The sequence below is a fragment of the Lissotriton helveticus genome, chromosome 6 (genome assembly GCF_964261635.1).
Source record: "Lissotriton helveticus chromosome 6, aLisHel1.1, whole genome shotgun sequence".
In the NCBI taxonomy this organism is placed as follows: domain Eukaryota; kingdom Metazoa; phylum Chordata; class Amphibia; order Caudata; family Salamandridae; genus Lissotriton; species Lissotriton helveticus.
The window spans coordinates 1,221,465,824-1,221,484,389 of NC_136067.1; the positions used below are offsets into that span (position 1 = coordinate 1,221,465,824).

General features: G+C 44.5%; 1 protein-coding gene across 1 annotated transcript in view; it reads right to left on the reverse strand.

Annotated features, from left to right (window-relative positions):
- Positions 1–12,306: 12,306 nt before the first annotated feature.
- The window catches only part of LOC144763373 (uncharacterized), an 851,355-nt gene continuing 845,095 nt past the window's right edge, over positions 12,307–18,566 (reverse strand). Inside the window, exon 9 of the mRNA XM_078648937.1 lies at positions 12,307–13,568. Within this exon, the coding sequence (XP_078505063.1) occupies positions 13,365–13,568 (204 nt within the window). The 3' untranslated portion in view covers positions 12,307–13,364. The remainder of the gene's footprint in view (positions 13,569–18,566) is intronic.

Genomic DNA, 18,566 nt, shown 5'->3' on the forward strand with positions numbered 1-18,566 from the left:
AATTTGTGAGGGACATTTATGAAGCAGAAACCTAACTTCGATTTGCAGAGGGGGTTGTACAAAGTATACAGTAGTATGGATGGGTCAAAGTTTAGAGAAAGCAAGGAGATCCGAATGCATGGACCATAATCGGGATCTGAGACTTTGAAAGATGGTTTGTTTACTTACAAAAGCAGAAGAGTCGGCGTTGCCTCGCCTTACTTGAAGACAACTTCCCAGGTGAAGTAAAAAAAATGGGCCATTAGGAATCCAAACCTTTAATCTTGTTTTGTTGCTTTGCTTGATGGTAATGGATTAGAAAAGGAAAGTTGTACGTTTTTTATTCGGAGTAGCGGACATGTGTGGGAATATGTTGTATTGCATACTACAGTTTAATTCCAAAATATATTTTATACAGTGTGTACGTTTGGTCTCCGGCAAGTTCAAAAATCTTGATCTCTGTCACTGCATGTCTACCAATAAAGTCAAGGGGTATGGCCAGAGTGAATTACTCTTTCTTGTGGTGCTGTTTCCCCGCAGGCATCCATTTTGTGTCAGATGAACACCACAGGCCTCATCTACATGAAAATGATGCAGTGCGGCACCACAAGCCATTTATCTGTGCTATGCTGAGTCATTTTCAAAGCACAGGGATGCATTATATTAACAATAACACAACACATTCCAGTGCTTTCCCCTGCGCTGGTGCACAATTTGCTGCCATGCATCAGCACAGGTATCCTTGCGTCATTTTGCAGACAGATGCCCAAATAGAGAAAATGAAATAAGTAAATCCTAATCTGTTGTCTTTGGACTCCCCTCCACCACGCTTACCTGCACCGGCCACTGCTGCATGAAAGTCGCCATTTTCAGACTTTCACAACGGGTTAAAAAAAAAAAACGAAACGGTGTGAGGCAGACAGAGAGAAAAAGGCAAAGCAAGAAATAATAGTGGAAGAGCAAAAGGTTGCCTGCAGCAAGTTGGATACAGGGCAATCTGGCCAGACGCTGGCTGAGACCAATGCCAGTTGCGAAGAAATATCACAGTTGAAAAAAGAGTTATGGTTTTAGCTAAATATGCAAAACCACTGAATTTCACAAGCTATGGTGTGCAATGCACAGAAAGCATACCATAACTCAGCTTTATAGTCACTATTATTCCTACCTTAAATAAACTGCTTCTTCAGAATTCAAATCAAGATTCCATGGTGTCATTAGAATTTGTTTTACTTTTTATATGAAAATAAATGCCCTAAATCCATAGCCTTTAAATTATATTCTTACTGAAAAACATGGTTGTGATTTTCTATTATTTTTAAATATCCAAAGATTGCATTCCACACTTCATCTTGAGTGCACAACCTATTGCGTACCCTTCATAAGAACTCAAATGATTAAAGTGCTTCTATGATATGAAGTGTATATGTAAAGAGTTTACTTCTCACTAGCTTAGTGAGCAGCGAATGTTTGGAATCTTGTTTTGAGCGCTGAAAAGTGGTTTTAAAATACAAAGCACATGTTGGCTGGCATATTAATTTGGAACTGATCAAGAGCAACAAACACATCACTGTATTTTTGAAGACAAGGTCGGCGCACCAAGTAACAAATTCCAGAGAGCTTCCAATTTTGCCAAAATTAAGTCCTTTATTCTTTTCAATCTTTAAAAAGCCTCAGCCAACGCATTTCGTTCCATTGGAACTTTGTCAGGGCTGAAAAGAGCACAAATATGAAAGACACACTAAGTATACAAACAAACAACACAAATATATAATACATACTACATATATATAAAAATACAATATTAAGGAACAAACAACAAAACTTCAGGCTGAAAAAAATACAAACATGGGGAAGGGAATTCGTACCAAGTATAAGAAACACAGTCCTACTCCACAAGACAGATATTACATCATATATACATATAAGTATATATAAAACGTTAGTAGGTCTACTAGGACTGAAGAGCAATGACATAGAATGATTCTTGAATACCGTACATATCCAATTAGATGGCATATAAAAGAGAACAAATAAAGCACATATAAATAAACACCACAAAACTTTGGGACTGCATTACAACAACAAATTTAAAACAAAACAAAAATCTGTGTTACATACAAAAGTCAACACGCTATAATCTTTAGACATATATAAAAAGCACATAAAAGATAATACAACGATGTGCGTCGAATTAGTAGTAAAAGATAAAAGGTAAAAGGTAGAGAGTGGTGACAGGGAAAAACGTGGGAAAAAGAAAGAGAAACTTAGCAATCTGTAACCTGGTAGCACCAGTCAATAGAGACAAAGCTACAAGGCTTCTACATATAGTATGTAGTGTGTAGTATATAGTGCAGGGAATCATAAGAGGGAGAGTTATAGACTTTGTAAGATCAGGATAGTAACCACTGAAAAGGGGTCAAGCGTTCAATGCGAACATGTGTTTCCAAGTATTCAGTAATGTTCTGTCATGGGAACCTAATATATATAGATCTCCACTCCACTGCCATTTATTGACTAGAAGGCACGCTTGATGGCACTGTTATTTTGTTACTGAATACTTGTAAACAAATGTTAGCATTGAAAGCTTGTCCCCTTTTCTCTAATTGGATGTATGATATCCTTGCTTCGTTTAGAACGAGGACTGAAAACGGTTGGAATACCCTATTTAGAACCTTTTTTCTGAAACCACAAGAGATTACCGAGGTCAGATCCATGGTTGGTTTGGGCATTTTGTTGGTCTGCAGTCGTAGGGCCTCTCTATATATAGAGAGAGATATTCTTTATCTTTTTTCTGTCAGTGGTTACTATCCTGATCTTACAAAGTCTATAACTCTCCCTCTTATGATTCCCCTGCACTATATACTACACACTACATACTATATGTAGAAGCCTTGTAGCTTTGTCCCTTTTGACTGGTGCTACCAGGTTACAATTTGAAGTTTCTCTTTCTTTTTCCCACGTTTATAAGGAATATAAGGTCAGGCAATAGGCAGCAAACACTCACAACTTCAGGATAAATACCTATTGTAGGTGTCTTACAAAAAATAAGTATTAACATATTCATATTACCTTTTTCTTACAAATGATTCTGACCGTTATGTCAGTAATAATCAAAAGCTCATGTTAATATATGTAAGATCCAACACTCAAGAACCAAAAATGTATGATTGACATGCATTATTACTATGGAAAGGAAATGTAATTATAGGCATGGGACTTGTTGATCACTTTTGAGTATGTACCCACAGGAACAGGAAGAAAGATTGATTTCTTGGGTCATCTGTAATGAATGATTACAAAAAATTAAGAGCCTTTTTCTAACGAAAGGGAAGCAGAAGGTGCAATCTGGTTCTTGACAGGTTTACCATAACTAAACAACATTCTGTGATAAGCATGATCTGGTGAATGTTACTGGTGTTTTAGAACTGGAAAACAAAAGGGAGTTTGTCACTTGTACAAGCCAGAAAATGTACATTCCAGAACTCTGTCCTTGGAACTATAATCCTCATTTTTAAATTGCACAGACGGGAGTGGGTTGGGGACAACGTGTGTGTTTTTTGACCAATGCAATATCAGGACACATTTTTGAGGACCCCTTTGAACAGATGGGGAATTAATACAGGAGCATAAATCATAATAACGGATCGATTGTTTTAACTAAATTGTAGAAATGTACCACGTTTCTGTCACAACCCAGGCTATATATGGGTGTTTTACAGCATTTATATTTCGTGTCCCCATATGGTGTGATATCAGTTCTTTAGGTTCTGATGTAGACATCATGCAATTGGAGAGAAAACTTACGCCTTACTAGCGCCATACCTGAAAGAAAACACATTTAATCTAAATTATCATCTAGTTATGGCCATGGGAGCAGTAATTAAGTATCCTGCTTAATAAGCAAAGAAATTGACATTTTTTTGTATTAAGCAGACACAGAACACACGAGAAGGATATATTATTTTTAATCAAACGTTTGATTGCCTCTAATATGTGGCACAGCAGAGGTTAAATTACAAGACTCTAGGAACACCGTGGATATATTAAAAATAACCAGGTTACTATCGTGTTTTATTCACATCATGTTAAAACATTATATTGAAAAATATTCATTTCTATTAACTTTTTACATTGACACAAAAATATAAATAGAATTATAATGCATTTAAGTAACCATAAGCATATCACAGAAACTCAAATTTGGCGCATACCTCAAATACATGAAAAGAAGACCATAAACTTCAATTATGTTTCCTTTTATCGTGTCTCTTGATCTTCTGACTGTTGACCTAAGTCCCACGGTCTTTTCTGACATATGCTTTGTAATGCTTCAGAGAAAGGATTATGCTGTTTTATGTGCTTTTAAAGGAAACAAATTCATTGTGTAGCACATTACTTTTTATGTATATGTTAAAAGCATTCATATATTTTTTATAAGTGCAGTCATAATTTTAATTGTTTTTAAAATAGTCAGTATACATCCACAAAGTAGTTCTAGGTTATCCAAGTCCAAGCTGCAGATTATTACTCATTTTAAACATTATGCAGTAAAGGTATAAAGCACAGTTGGACAAGGCTCATATTGCCTTTCAAGTACATGCCACTGAGTGCAGGTGCTCTCTCATTGGCACTTGTAAAAATATCCTATTGGCTTTTAGACTTTTGTAAGAATAGGTTTTCTAGTTGATAAACAGCGGCTACATTTTCTTACACAGTTTTAAGCATATTTATCTATTTATGGAGTGAAATCGCCTAGTAAAAGTGTACATAAAGTCCAGGATTATTGTCAAAAAGGAGAAACCGAGAAGAACCCATCAGTGCAGAGAACAAGAGAGACCAACCTAAAGGATGAGTCCCAAAGCACCCTAGGGTATACATTGTGCTGTATAAATTCAAATGCCAAGTCACATGGATGCAGCTTTTAGACTAAACTCACCCACTGCCAGAAAAACAAAGGTGTGTTGGTACCAGCTCTCCCTTCTAAAGAAAGTGAAACTCTTTCTTCCAGAAACCAACTTCAAAACTACTGCTCAAGAACTCATACTCTCACATCTGGATAGTGGTAACGCCCTGCTCCATAGCTTTCCAGACTCCCCAATGGCACCATTAAAGGCATCCGAAAAGACACATCACATCTCATCTAGGGGAATAAGAAACATGAACACATCCTCTTCATCATGATGGAACTTGTAGGAAAATGCGCCTTTTGCCTCGCCACCCAGATTTGTTTGCTAGATTTTGCTGCTGAGGTTTTGGACTCTGCACACTGGGACACTGTTGTTCACTGCCTCGTGTATGTGCTCTGACACATAAAAACATGCTGAATTGGTATATACTAAACTGGCATATTTAGCTTATCTATAAGTCCCTAGTATACGATACAAAGTGTACCAAGGGCCTGTGAGTTGAATGTGGTTAGTGAACTGCAGCACTCATTGTGCCACTACTAAAGTGACAAATCAAAACTTGACTGCAAGCTTGCCACCACTAACTTGGCTGTACTGGTATAAACCGCAAATTTGACCTGTCAAAATAATCCCTTTTGACAGGCCTAAACCCCCCTTTCAAATATTAATATTTTGCCCCATGTAGGCCTTAAGTGCCCATAAAGCAGGCTGCATAATAGCAAACAGTAGGACATGTAAAAGGAAATGTTAAATATGTCCTTACAGGGACAATGTCCTAAAACCTATTTTCATTGTAGCATGGTTAGCTATTGTATACGACAGTATTGGGATACTTTATTTAAGTATATAAAATGATTTCCACTTAGGGAACCAGCTACAAAGTTTGTTGGACATTCTAAAATATTTATAACATATCCATTAAGTGGTAATGTCAGATTTGTAACAAATATTTTACAAAGGTACTTCCAAAAAAGTTACCCTTAGCCTTCCTAAATCCTCTAGAGCACATTAGCTTTCAGCGGTCATCCATGAGCTGAATTCTTCTTTGATTGGGTGTGAATGGGCTCCCAGACATGAGACACTGGAATATGGTGTTGGGAGGTATCTGGTTCTTCTGGCAGGACAGCCATCTGGACAGTGCCCAGGAGCTTAATTATCTTCAAAGGTTCCTGCCCTTTGCCAGGCAGATATAGCTCAAACTGGGCCTGCCCTTCTATTGTCTTTCTAACCAGCCAGGCACTAATTCCAGTGGGAGAGTAGCTGCCCCTAAAACTGGTTAAAGTGACCACAGAGGAGGGGTTGTTCACTTGCCTCGTCACACCTGCAGTGTGGTCACAGGAGCCCTGCACAGGGGAAGAAATGTTCAATATCTTCGTTTTAGATAGAAAGGGCACTGCGGGACTGTTTGGAGTAGGGCTCACAGGAACTGCTGCAAAGATGGGCATGGTTACCCCTGGGAACTTTCTCCCTATTGGTTAGGTGGGCCAGGAGTCATCCCCACCCACATGGGTATACATGTGATACCTCTGGGGACTGTCTTAAGGAGGCCTGAAAGGCTGGAACTTCCCCATCTTATACCTAGGACAAAGATAGAAGAGGAGCCCAAGTGTCAGTTTGATAACCTTCTGCTAAGCTACAGGGACACAACCAGGCATAAGAAGTTCCTTTTCCTTATGCGCCCACCTGACCATTTCCAACTAGATCTGCCCGGGACCATGCTGGTGGCATTTGCTGGAGTGAGTCTTGACCTGCAAGTGATTTTCCTGAGGTTCTGGGACCCCTGGAACTTTTTCTCTATTGGTTAGGGGGTCAGGAGTTATACCCACCCACACGGGTATAAATGTGGTACCTCTGGGGACCGTCTTAAGATCACTATGTGGAAAAGAGAAGAAGGGCTGCATAGGCTGTTGAGACCTGTGAGGAGACCTGCAAGGCTGGACCTGCTTCCACTTATACCCAGGACAAAGAAGATGAGCCCAAGTGTCAGTTTGACAACCTTCTGCTAAGCTACAGGGACACAACACGCCATAAGAAGTTCCTTTTCCTTATGCGCCCACTTGACCAGTTGCAACTAGATCTGCCCAGGACCATGCTGGTGGCTTTTGCTGGAGTGAGTCATAACCTGCAAGTGATTTTCCTGAGGTTTTGTGACCCTTGGCTTTGTCAAAGTGTACTCTTCCTAACAAGGGACTGAGAAACTGTTTGGCTCCACAGATCTCCACAGGATGTGACATACCTGCCAAGTCAATCCAGTGAAGCTGCGATGCCGCTGGGACAAAGATTCATGTCGCAGAAGCAAATCCATTCCAGCAGGACATTGAGGATAGGGTATCCAGCCTCATGGAAGCCCTGTTTAGCTACTGCTCACAGCCTTGGCCTGCTGGAGTAATCCAAGCTACAAAAAGTGACTGAGGAGGAGATTTACTACACCGTGACACTGTACAGCATTGCAATTCGTCTTCTGGCACTGCACTGCGTGACAGGGAAAGAGCAGGAATGTGCTGAATTTAAGTCAATGCAACATATTTTGGAAGGCTAGAACCTATACAGGCACCCTTGCACCATGGTGTGAGGGTGCCTGTGATACATGCAGGATTATTTTGTGAAAGAAGGGACACCTCCCTGCATGAAAACAATCCTGAGAGGCATATTCCTCTTTCTATGTGTGCTGCAGAATGCATTGAAAGAGGTAGTAACAAGGACATATTTCTCCTTGTTACGTGTCCCTAGGAAGGCGTATCTTTTTGGTGCATTCATTGGTTCACCAACTCTGGTAAGTCTGGCAATGTGTCAAAAACCATTTGAGTGCCATGGGTACACCCGTACAATGCCCATAGAAAGCCTTCCCTGTGCAGAGTAAGGCAACACAGAGATTTGTGCTATGTTGCTTTACTCCAGATTTATAGAGCCACTCAGTGGCAGTGTGTGACTTCATAAATCTCACTTAAGGTTTGCGTCATACACACACATACCACATAGACTCCTAAGTCTTAATGTAGAAATCTTCACTGAGCAATAGTGTCAAAAGTATGTGGCTCCTGAAAGACGCAACATTTGAATTCTTCGCGCACTTAGCTTTTCTGCCGAAAGTCAACAGCTTCACCAGCACTGATGACTATTCAGTCTGATGGATCCGTTCTCAACAAGAGCCTGTTGCCTTTCCCTGCTGGGGATGTTTGACTTCTGCTTCAGAAACAAAGTTGAAGGTATAACCTCCAACTGAGTCAAACTTGTTTTTTATCCTCGACCCATACTCCATTGTGGTCAGCTTTAAATGATGCCTAGAACGGTCAAGCACAACCAGATGAATGGGATTAGCGCGTAATGCTTTTTGGTGCTATTTCCATTTAAAATGCCAGAAAATCATATTAATTGTTCCCCTTTTTGCACTTTTGTCACTTTGTTGTCATTTTGTTCATTAAATTGTGCTCTATCATTATACCTTGCTGTAAGATAGTGATTGTGTTGTGTTTTTAATGTTTTAACTGTTTTGGTACTTCTAAATGCTTTACACACTTTCTTAAGTTACGCCTGTCTGCCCGGTGTCATAGCTATCAGGGGTTGAGCTGCAGTTATAATTACTGAAACCTTTACAGGACTTAACAAGAATAGTCACCTTGTTTCTTATGGTGGGTTACACTCTACCCCAACTAATAAACCAATTTTTCATAGTACTCAAGTTCTGGAAGATCATACCAATATCCATCAAGATTGCCCCAGTTCTGCTCCAAATTAGGAAAGAGGTGAAGACTCTGCTCTTCTAAGAACACTACAAGATAATGTATTTACTGTCCATAACTCAGCTACTCCTTGTATCACTCATTGACTTTATGCTTGACTTTGAGTCTATACAGTGCTCCGCTCCCTTTTGGCTAGGTTTGCACAACATACAAACATTTACATACATACACAAAGCTGATGGAAATACAAGCATTTCGGTGGGTGGAACATACATTGACTCTATTATATGAAACAATATATCTATAATACCCTCATAACAGAAACACCATGTAAAAAACTTAATGCAGCTGACTGATACAACCTCCACACATTGTTCGAACACAACTAATTGGCAAACCAGTTAGGGCTGTATATACAGTTCGGTGAACAGGACAGTCCATTACAAATGCTACGGAGTACCCTGTCTGCCAAACCCTCATTGCGCTAGCTCAAATATGGGTCAAACAGACTGTCAAATGATGGGTCCGCAGTGAGAAAAATTATTCTGAAGGGCCAACTGAGTAGGGGGCCATCAAATTAGGGGCTTCAGACCACCCACCCCATTTAGAGCGGATGGCCTGATGTCCCTTTCTGTCACCGCCAGGTAAAACCTGGTGGTCATAAATAGAAAAAAAGAATGACCCAGACCCTATTAGAAAGCTATCAGGACCCATTATTTCATTATTTTATCAGGTACAAGCTCCAGCTTTTTAAGTTTGTTACTGAAAAACAAAACGTTTGTTGAGTGGTCATCAGAAACCTGGCAGACACACACCAAACATTTTGTACGTCACTAGAGTCGCAATGGTGGCAGCTCCTGTGCTGGCACCAAGATCTTAACAGGGATATCTTAACTTGGTGGATGGCAGTCAAGCAGAGTTGGCAGAGGAGGTGACCACCACCTTGGCAGATGGTGGTACATCCGCCAAGGTCTAAATCAACCCCATTGTTACCGTTCCTTCCAAAATTCTTCAGATCCGTCTGCCAAATAGGCAAAAGTTCAAAGTGGTGTGTACAACGTAGATGTAACTAGGGATTATCTTATGTACTGATTGGCAAATGCAGTATGATCCTGGAGTAAAATTCAACTTAATCTTAAATGCGGTGTTAATTTGAATTTTGTAGGATAGGATACTCAATTTAAAAATGTCAACTGCTTCTTAACTACATTTAAATTTAACAATTCTATTGTGGCCATTTCGATAATACGTTATACAAACAATCCATGTTATCACAGTTTTCATATGTGAATACAAAAAATATGCAAGACATACATGCATGCAGTTCGCCTGAATGGAGGATGCTACCTGTCAACATAAAGTTGACGTATTTGTGATGTCCACCATTACTGCTTCTTAGCTGCCCTTCTACATGGAGGAGAAGCCCAGCCCACGTGGTTACAAATTGTAAAATCAGTTGCAAAATTAAACAAAAAAGACATAACATTGCAAGAGGCCGCAAATTAAGGCACAGTAGATTCCCATGGCCCAATGTCCTCATGATTGTTCATGCCTATAATGTTTCATCTAATAAAGCGCCACTATCAAAAAACAGAATGCTTTGAGTTGCTTCTCAGACTAGTTAGCGACCCTTTGATTAGAGGATCTGTTTACCAATTAAGACCTTAGTTTTAAGTTCCCAGGATTTCGGTGTGGTGATGTGATTGGGCCAGAATCACTGATTCCAAGTTGATATCCTCTCAATGTATTTCCTTCAGAATAACACACAGATCTGGAAATCCTGGCCTCAATTAAGGCCCATTTCTAGCGGATGGACTGGATGGGCCAGGCCCACCCAAACATGAGCCTGGCCCTGACAGAGCCATCTCGAAGGCCAATAGTAAATGGCCACTTTCCTTTAACTTTCTGTTTTTCTTCCTAGGAGTTGCGTGATTGGGCCTGGATTCTCTCACAGGCACCCCCAATCACGCATTGCGTTTTAGAAAAGTGAACTGTGTCCTGCCCACTCGTGCAAGTACAATTGGGTCACGGGAAGGGGGCAAATCCTTTCTTTGGCACCTGGCAAACTTAACTGTAAGCTTAACCGTTCTGCTGCCTGGATATTTCCTTTACTATTCCACACTGGAGAAAAAAGTTTGTTTTTCCTGAGTCACCTTCCCTGGCTCCGAAGCTGCTTATCAGATCTCGAGGAACCAGCAGGTAAGGTAATGTGTGACTATTTGGTCTTCCTTTTAAAATCAGGGAAGGCCCAGCAAGCCACATACGTTATGCATGCTTCATTTACAATAACAAATGTCAGGATAACTCTGGTAATTAATAATCCTGCTGGAGAGCAATCCTTTGTCTGTTAGTAGTTTTGAAATGCAGATAAACTGTATGTTATGAGGATAGCTCAGTGGGTTACTGCCTTTGTCACAGAGCTTCTTGAGTTAATTGCAGTTCAGAAGTTACAATCCTATCATAGGACAGTGACCTATGAACTTTCTTCAAAGAGCTGCATGTAAACCTGAATGGTATAGTTAGAATGTAGCTTTTTTTATGTTTTGATATAGTTAGAACTTCCCAGATCTTTCATTATTCCAATGTTGCTAAAAATAGCTCGTTTGGGCATATATACATATCTATTAGTAAAGCCAACCCCCAAGCAAGAGTGCCCTTTAAATCCTGAGTTTGTGTTTCTCCTGACGAAACCCTCTTAAAATATACTGCCCACCACTATGGATGACGTGATTCCTACACCTTGTATCCCTCATTGGTTTATGTGACATTCCCTGTAGACTGATTTACGTACTTGCATGATTCATTGTCTCTGCATGATGTGTGTAAAGTACTGTGACACCCTACACTATGCATAGCGCTATACAACAAATGAAATGCATATGAGAGAGGGACTATGGAGAGATGAGAAACTGGTGATCCTGGCAGTGAGGGAGTTCGAGGAGGAGGTCATGAGGGGGAGGGGCTGCGGAGAGATGAGGGGCACTGGCGGAGGGTAGCAGTGAGGGAATCTGAGAAGGAGGTAATTGAGGAGGGGCTATGGAGAGATATGGGGCACTGGTGGAGGGTGGTAGTGAGGGAATCCGAGGAGGAGGTCATGAGGGGGAGGGGCTATGGAGAGATGAGGGGCACTTGAGGAGGGTGACCGTGAGGGAATCTGAGGAAGAGGTCACGAGGGAGAGCCTGAGAAGTGTCATTTGCCTCATACTCCCACCTCAGAAACCTCCTCTTCCGATCAAAGAGACATTGCATGGAAAATCACTTTTTGAGAGTGATAACATTTAGAAAGAGATTTGGAAAGAAAATAATGTGTTTTACTGGCCCTCGTAAAAGTAAGGAGAGATAAAGGAGGGTCCTGAAGCAGGCCTGGCTAGACATACAAGTGGCAAATCGGGCCTGCAGTGGCCCACCCGAATGCACCCATGGCCCACCCAAAAAAAACTTCCTGGAGCAAGGCCTGCCCAAATTCCATGTATGGGCCCAAATGTGCACACTTATTACTTCTACTTGGGGCAATTGTGAAATGGGTGCAGGGCTATTTTGAGACCCATGATGTAGCTAGAAGGGAGGTGGAAGGGCAGCGTAGGTGACATGAGAGCTTAGGCAAGCATTTACTGCTCACCAGATTGTGCACAAGGAGGGAGGGCCAACTGCCCACAGCACGACACAAGGCTCTGGGTTCAGTGTTTCCATGCCCTGGATTGCCAAATCTGGTAGTTTCAGATCTGTTATCATGAACCCAGTAACACAAGGCTACTCAGAAGTCAGAAGGACATCCCTGGGGACATCTCTTTGCCCCGCTCGTAATGAGGGCCTAAGGGTTCAAAAATATTCCACTTCCCTGTCCAAGGTCTGAAAACACATCTAGCTTTCAGCTTCCAGCACTCTCTTGAAGACACTGCAGGACCCAAAATTAGCGAATTTATCAATCCCTGTTTTCCAAATACCTTTAGTTGTTTGGAAATTATAAAGTAGTTGTTCCATTCATTTCGTTTTCTAGTTTATAAAGAGTTTACATCAACAGGTTTAAACAAAATGAAAGTTCCAAAAAAACTTAGCATGGCCACAAAAATTGGCCCTGAATGAACATCTGGGCAAACTAACGTAGAAGAATCAGGGAGAAGTTCCTCTAAAGAGCTCGGTACAGGATATTTTTCATGCTACTTAAGCACCATTTATTACCTGGGTAAAAGTGTAGGGGACGAATGTCCTTTTCTTCATTGCCTGTTATCCTTCATTTCATGTGCAACCTTTTGTTTTATTCAACTGTGCAATTAGCCAGTCGCTCAAGGTAAATTCTAACCGTGGAGTATGGACTGAGTAATTAAAGCATGCTATGCTTTCCAGGTTACCACAGACTGAGCAGCGAAATCGCATTTGTGGCTCACAATATGAGGTCGACATATCCTACAGTGTATTAGTTGGAAAACTCATTACTTCGATAGGATTTCGGAAGCCTGCAATATTTCTCACAGGCAAATCGAAAATAAACAAATTGTTAGTCACGTAGGAGAAATCAAGACAGTATTAAAAAAACTGTCTGAAAGCAGGTAAAAGGACTGCTGTTCGTGTCCTAAATATAATCAAAAGGCATTTTTTAACTCAGCCTTACATCAGGGACAACCCTTTGTAAATCAGGCCCAAAAGACTGTCTAAAGCCAAGGTATATCTCTTCTTAAAGTTTAAGTGATTTAAAACAGTCTTAAGCCTTTCTAAAGTCTGGATTTCTCCATTTGTGAATCAGCCCCATAGTGTTTCACGCAACCACTCATTCTTGCACTACACTTCTAGGCAGCCTAAATTAGTATTTGTCAAGACTAACTGCCATGTCGGCCATGGATTTGGTCAGCTTCTTCATAGAATTTGCCATGCCTGAAATCTCTTGCCATCTTGCTGTCTGGAGGGACTGTTGCAGCTCGTGCTTTGATTGCAGTGCAGCAATATGCTGGTCAAGTTGCTCAACACTTGAGGATGTTTTAGACAGCTCGTGCTCTTTATTGGCAATCTGTAACATAAAATAAGGATTTTCAATTCGAAAGGTATAATGCGATCACGAAACATCACACGTGCGCAGAAATTAAAAATAAAAATGAATGCCCACTAATTGGAAATACCGTTTCATGATAATTTCACAAATTGAATACTTATATTAACTAACATTGTATGAATTAAATAAGGGAAGGTGATATTTTTATTTGACAATGGGGTCTGCATCAGCACGCCTGAGAAAAGACAGTAGTTGCAGGTGTTCAATTCCTAACTTTGTGTAGAAGATGTTATAAGAGTAATCATTTTGCTTCCCATGATCCAGTGGATGGTAGCACTATAATGTAATGCAGTCAAGCAGAGCCTTATCAGCTGGCTACACTTACCGCACGTAGTAGGCTGGACTTGTTGTGTGTTTGGCCAGCTCTCTAATAAGGCACGGTAAGGCAGCCACAGAATGCTATCACTGGGATGAGCCAAGTGACATGTGAAGAAGATACAACATGCCTTTTTTTCTTAGTGGATGGGCTACGCTCCAATGGGAAAAATGCCCATTTGCCTGGAGGGGAAACAGCGTATACAACGCTGTCTCCACAATGTGGTACCATTACAGCGACCGCAATGTTACCTTGCATGCCATTACATCGCAAGTCGTTTCTACGACTTACTGTAGGGGGCACGCTGGTGTTGGATTTAGAATCCAACACCTTCCCTGCTGTTGCACAAATTGGCGTAGGAATAGTAAATAATACTATTTCTAAGTCCAGCGCGCCCCCTACAGCAAGTCGTTGAAACGACTTGTGATGTAATGGTTTGCGTGTTAACAACGCTGTCGTTGTAACAACCATGTTGTAAAGGAATGTCCTATTACTTACCGGTAATCTTCATTACTCCTGGTCCCGTTGTCCTCGTCCCATTCCTTAAAAATTGGAGATGACCATCTCCACGACAGAAAAAAAGAAAAGGTGCATGCTGGGATACCCTACCCACTCCCTCCCACTGGGAGTACATAAGCGGTACCAGCCAAGCATGCAGCCTGAAAACACCAAGCCAACAACAGGAAGGCCGGTCGCCAGGGAGGGAGGGAGGGGTGTAAGGAATGGGACGAGGGCAACGGGACCAGGAGTAATGAAGATTACCGGTAAGTAATAGGACACTACCCCCAGGTCCCTCCTGTCCTCGTCCCATTCCTTAAAAATTGGAGAAATACCAAAGCAGAGAACCCGGCCTTCCGGAACCCCACCAACACAAAAGGGCACCAGACTGAAAACAGCACCCCACAGGAGCAAAAAGGAGCCCCCAAGAAGGACGAAAAAGAAAAAGCAGGAAGGGGCGAACAACCAACCAGACCCCCAACCCAGCAGGCAGAACCGAGACCCAAAAAGCCAGAAGGGGACGGCCAGCAAAAAACAAGAACCGCCACCCCACACCGGCAAGCCAGAAAGGGGCCACACGGGCAGAGGCAAGCACCCAAGGGAGCAACCAGAGGGGCCAAAACCAAGGCCCCCACCGCCGGAAAAAGGAGCCAGAAAGGCAACCGACCAGGGGGAAACCCCCAATATCGAAGCACCCGGACCCAGGCACCACCAGGCAGCCAAGTTATAGCTAGAAAATGTTCTAAACAATTTCTATCCTAAAGAATACCCTTCAGTATCTGAAATATAGACATGTATAAGACAAGCACTCTGCAACAACATAATAAGCATAAAGCATTTCTATTGATCAATTTATTTATCTATTCTTGTTATCTAAATTATTTTTTTCCTTTTTTTTTTAATTGTACAAACATAATATTAAAGGGGCTCTCTTGGGGGGCGTGGCCAAGATGGCGGCCTGATCGGACGTGTCTCGGCGAGGCTCTCCGGCCCTGATCACCAAAGCCCTTCAATAACAGCGAGCTACACCCCAAAATCGCTGGTTTTGCTGTCGGAGTTTTGAAGCCTGCTCCTGATACCCTCCCGCTGAAGATTCAGACTTTGTGGCCCCCTTGGTGTCCGATTAGACGAGCCGGGAGATCCCGGCCCTGACTTGCGAGAAAATGGCGGCCGCTTGCCGCCGGGAGTGAGCCCGAAGCCTTCTAACCTGGACCGGAGCCGTCGGAGAAAGCAGGCGCGGACCCCGCCGGAACCGCGGGGGTCGCCGCGACGGCTGTGACGGCTGTGAGGCGGCCTTCCGGCTGATGCGGAGGCTGAAGCATTGACCTGCGGCTGCACGGCCGACCGGATCACTCGAACCCCCGGCTTCGGGCCTGGTCCGGGAGGAGGTCGGTGAATGACGATTGCTCCCGCGAGTTGGGCGTCAGCGGGACCCCAGAGAGATCGCCGTGCCCCCAGTGACGGGAGCGGAAGCCCCCCCCCCGCCGGTGGAACAGAGAGCCTGCAGAGAAGTAAGCAGGGTGGGCTGCGCCGAGGGAGCCGGACCGAGCCCCGGCCTAAATAGGCCGCGACCGCACTGGGAGGGACCTAGACAGGGCGACGCTGCTCACCTCTGGAGCCCAACAGAGCCGCCTGCTCCCGGCCAGGGGCCGGACCCGAACAGCACCGACCTGGGGCCGCACTGGGGGCAAGCGGTGGCGGACCTCGGAGCGCAGTTGCCGGCCCGGAGGTAAAGCGGAACTGACCCCTCCATTCACCTTGGCAGCACCTACGGCCCACACCCCTGGACCTCGCAGGGGCCCCTGAGAAGGGTCCTGACTGGGACGGTCTACCCCCGGAGCCTGTAGTCGCCACCAAAAACCGTCTGCTGGGGTCACGGGCCTTGAGGTGGGCCCCCGCGCGCATGACCGACAGCGCTGTGGTTCCCGGTCGGCCCGCATGTCCCACGGCCCAGCGGAGGCATCTGGCTGGACACAAAAACGTCCCCTCCATAATGCCAAACCCAGGTGCCCCACAGGCCCCCACCTTGGATATCACGCCAGGCCCCGCTTGTCACCTGACAACCTCCAGGCACCCCGACAACGGACGACCGCACTCCGTCCCCAGCACCTTCCACACGACGGTCTTGGGTGAACCGCCAGCCCCAACAGGAGTTACACCCAACATCGCCGGAGCGCCAACTGCGCCCCTTTTGAACTCGCTAATCGGATCTCCAAGGACCCTCACATCGGCGACATGGCACACTCTAGTCGCAAGGGAACCCGGAATATCGTAGACCTCCTACACAAAGATGTGCCAAAAGGGGAGAAGGCCCAGACAACGGTGTCCCCGAAGCCGCCGGCAAGCCCCCAGGGACAGGATGATGAGACTGCCCCCATCACCAAAGCCTTCCTGGCCTCCCTCTTCAACACTCTGAGGGATGACTTTCAAACCCTGAAACAGGAGCTGGCGGGGGAACAGCGGGAGCTGCGTCGAGACCTAGACGGCCTGGGCGAGTGAGTGGCGTCGGTGGAGGAGGCGGATCAATCCCGCAGCATGGAGGTGGAGCGGCTGCAACAGGAGATTCTTCGTCTCCATGACCAGCAAGTGGATTTACAATCGCACTCAGAAGACCTTGAGAACCGCTCCCGGCGGAACAACATACGGGTCCGTGGCGTCCCGTTGAAGTCCGAAAAGAACAATATGGTCGAGTACCTGCAAGATCTATTCCGGGAGATCCTGGGGGAGTCCGAGGAATTTGAGATACGGATTGACCGGGCACATAGGGTTGGCCTGGCACGAAGGGCACCAGCCCCACCCCCGGACATACTGGCCTTCCTCCCAGACTTCCCCCTAAAGGAACGCATTTTACGAGAGGCCCGAAGAAAACAGCCTATTCTCTTCCGGGACGAACCCTTAGCTCTTTTTCAGGACCTTTCCACCATCACTCTGCAGAAACGTAAATCCTTCCGGATAGCGACAAACTTTCTGAGAGACAATGGAATACCCTACTCCTGGGTCACCCGTTTCGCCTGATCTTTAAATGGAAAGGTTCGCTGCACCAACTCAAGTCACTCCACGAGACTTGTGCTTTACTGAACATTGATATGCCGAAAGGACCAGGCTCTAGAGAAACATCCCCAAGCAGATCGCAAGATGGCCCCTTGCGGCGATCAGAGGACGGTTGGCAGACAGTGCGACGGAGACGATCCCCGAGATCCGTCCCGAAACCGGACCCAGCCCCAGTCGCTCAAGAACGAGAGGTGGCTGTGCAGGAGGTGGCGGACAACACAGTGACCGATCTGTAAGGCAATATTATCCAGGGGGTTCTCTTTCACACTGTAACTGCCTGGGGTGATGGGTCGGGGAGCCGCCGCTTCGGCCGCTACCACGCCACCCTCTACACTGACTTTCTACGGACCTGTGTTATACACAAGTAGGCCTGAGACTATGAGTAGTTCTAGTTTTGGGGTTTGTTATGGGGAGGTTGGGGGGGCTAACAAGGGGGTGGAGGGGGGCTCTGTTGGGGTTGGGGAGGTTCCTCAGGGATGGTTGGGAAGGGGGGACGGGGGGGGGAACAGTGTTGCAGGCAGGGCGGGGTGGGGAACGAGGGTGGGGACCAGTATGCCAAGGGACTTCTACAGATTTCAGGTGTTAACTATTGCTTACTATACGCAACAGCGACCTACGCTGCTAAACTCAGATATCTTCGTATTCTCCCATGATGACTGATACACTTAAGATATTGTCTCTCAATGTAAAAGGCCTCAATAATCCGATTAAAAGAAGGGCTGTCATCTCCTATCTGGAGCACTCAGAGGTTGACATCTGCTTATTGCAGGAAACCCACCTCCTAACTAAAGATTGGCACACGATGCGCTCCCGGGCTTTTCCTCAGCAATTCTTCTCTTCTCTTCCATCTAAGAAAGCAGGGGTGCCCGTTCTCATGTCCAGGCGTTTCCGGGGCCGGGTGGGGGCCAAAGTAGGTGAAATTAAAGGACGCCTCCTGGCTTACACCTTCCTTGTAGGGAATAGAACACTGACGATCGGCTCCATCTACGCTCCCAACACAGGTCAGGAACCATTCCTGAAAACTGCACTCTCCGAAACACTACAGTCACCTCACTCTCAGCTGCTCATTGGGGGGGACCTCAATTTAGTCA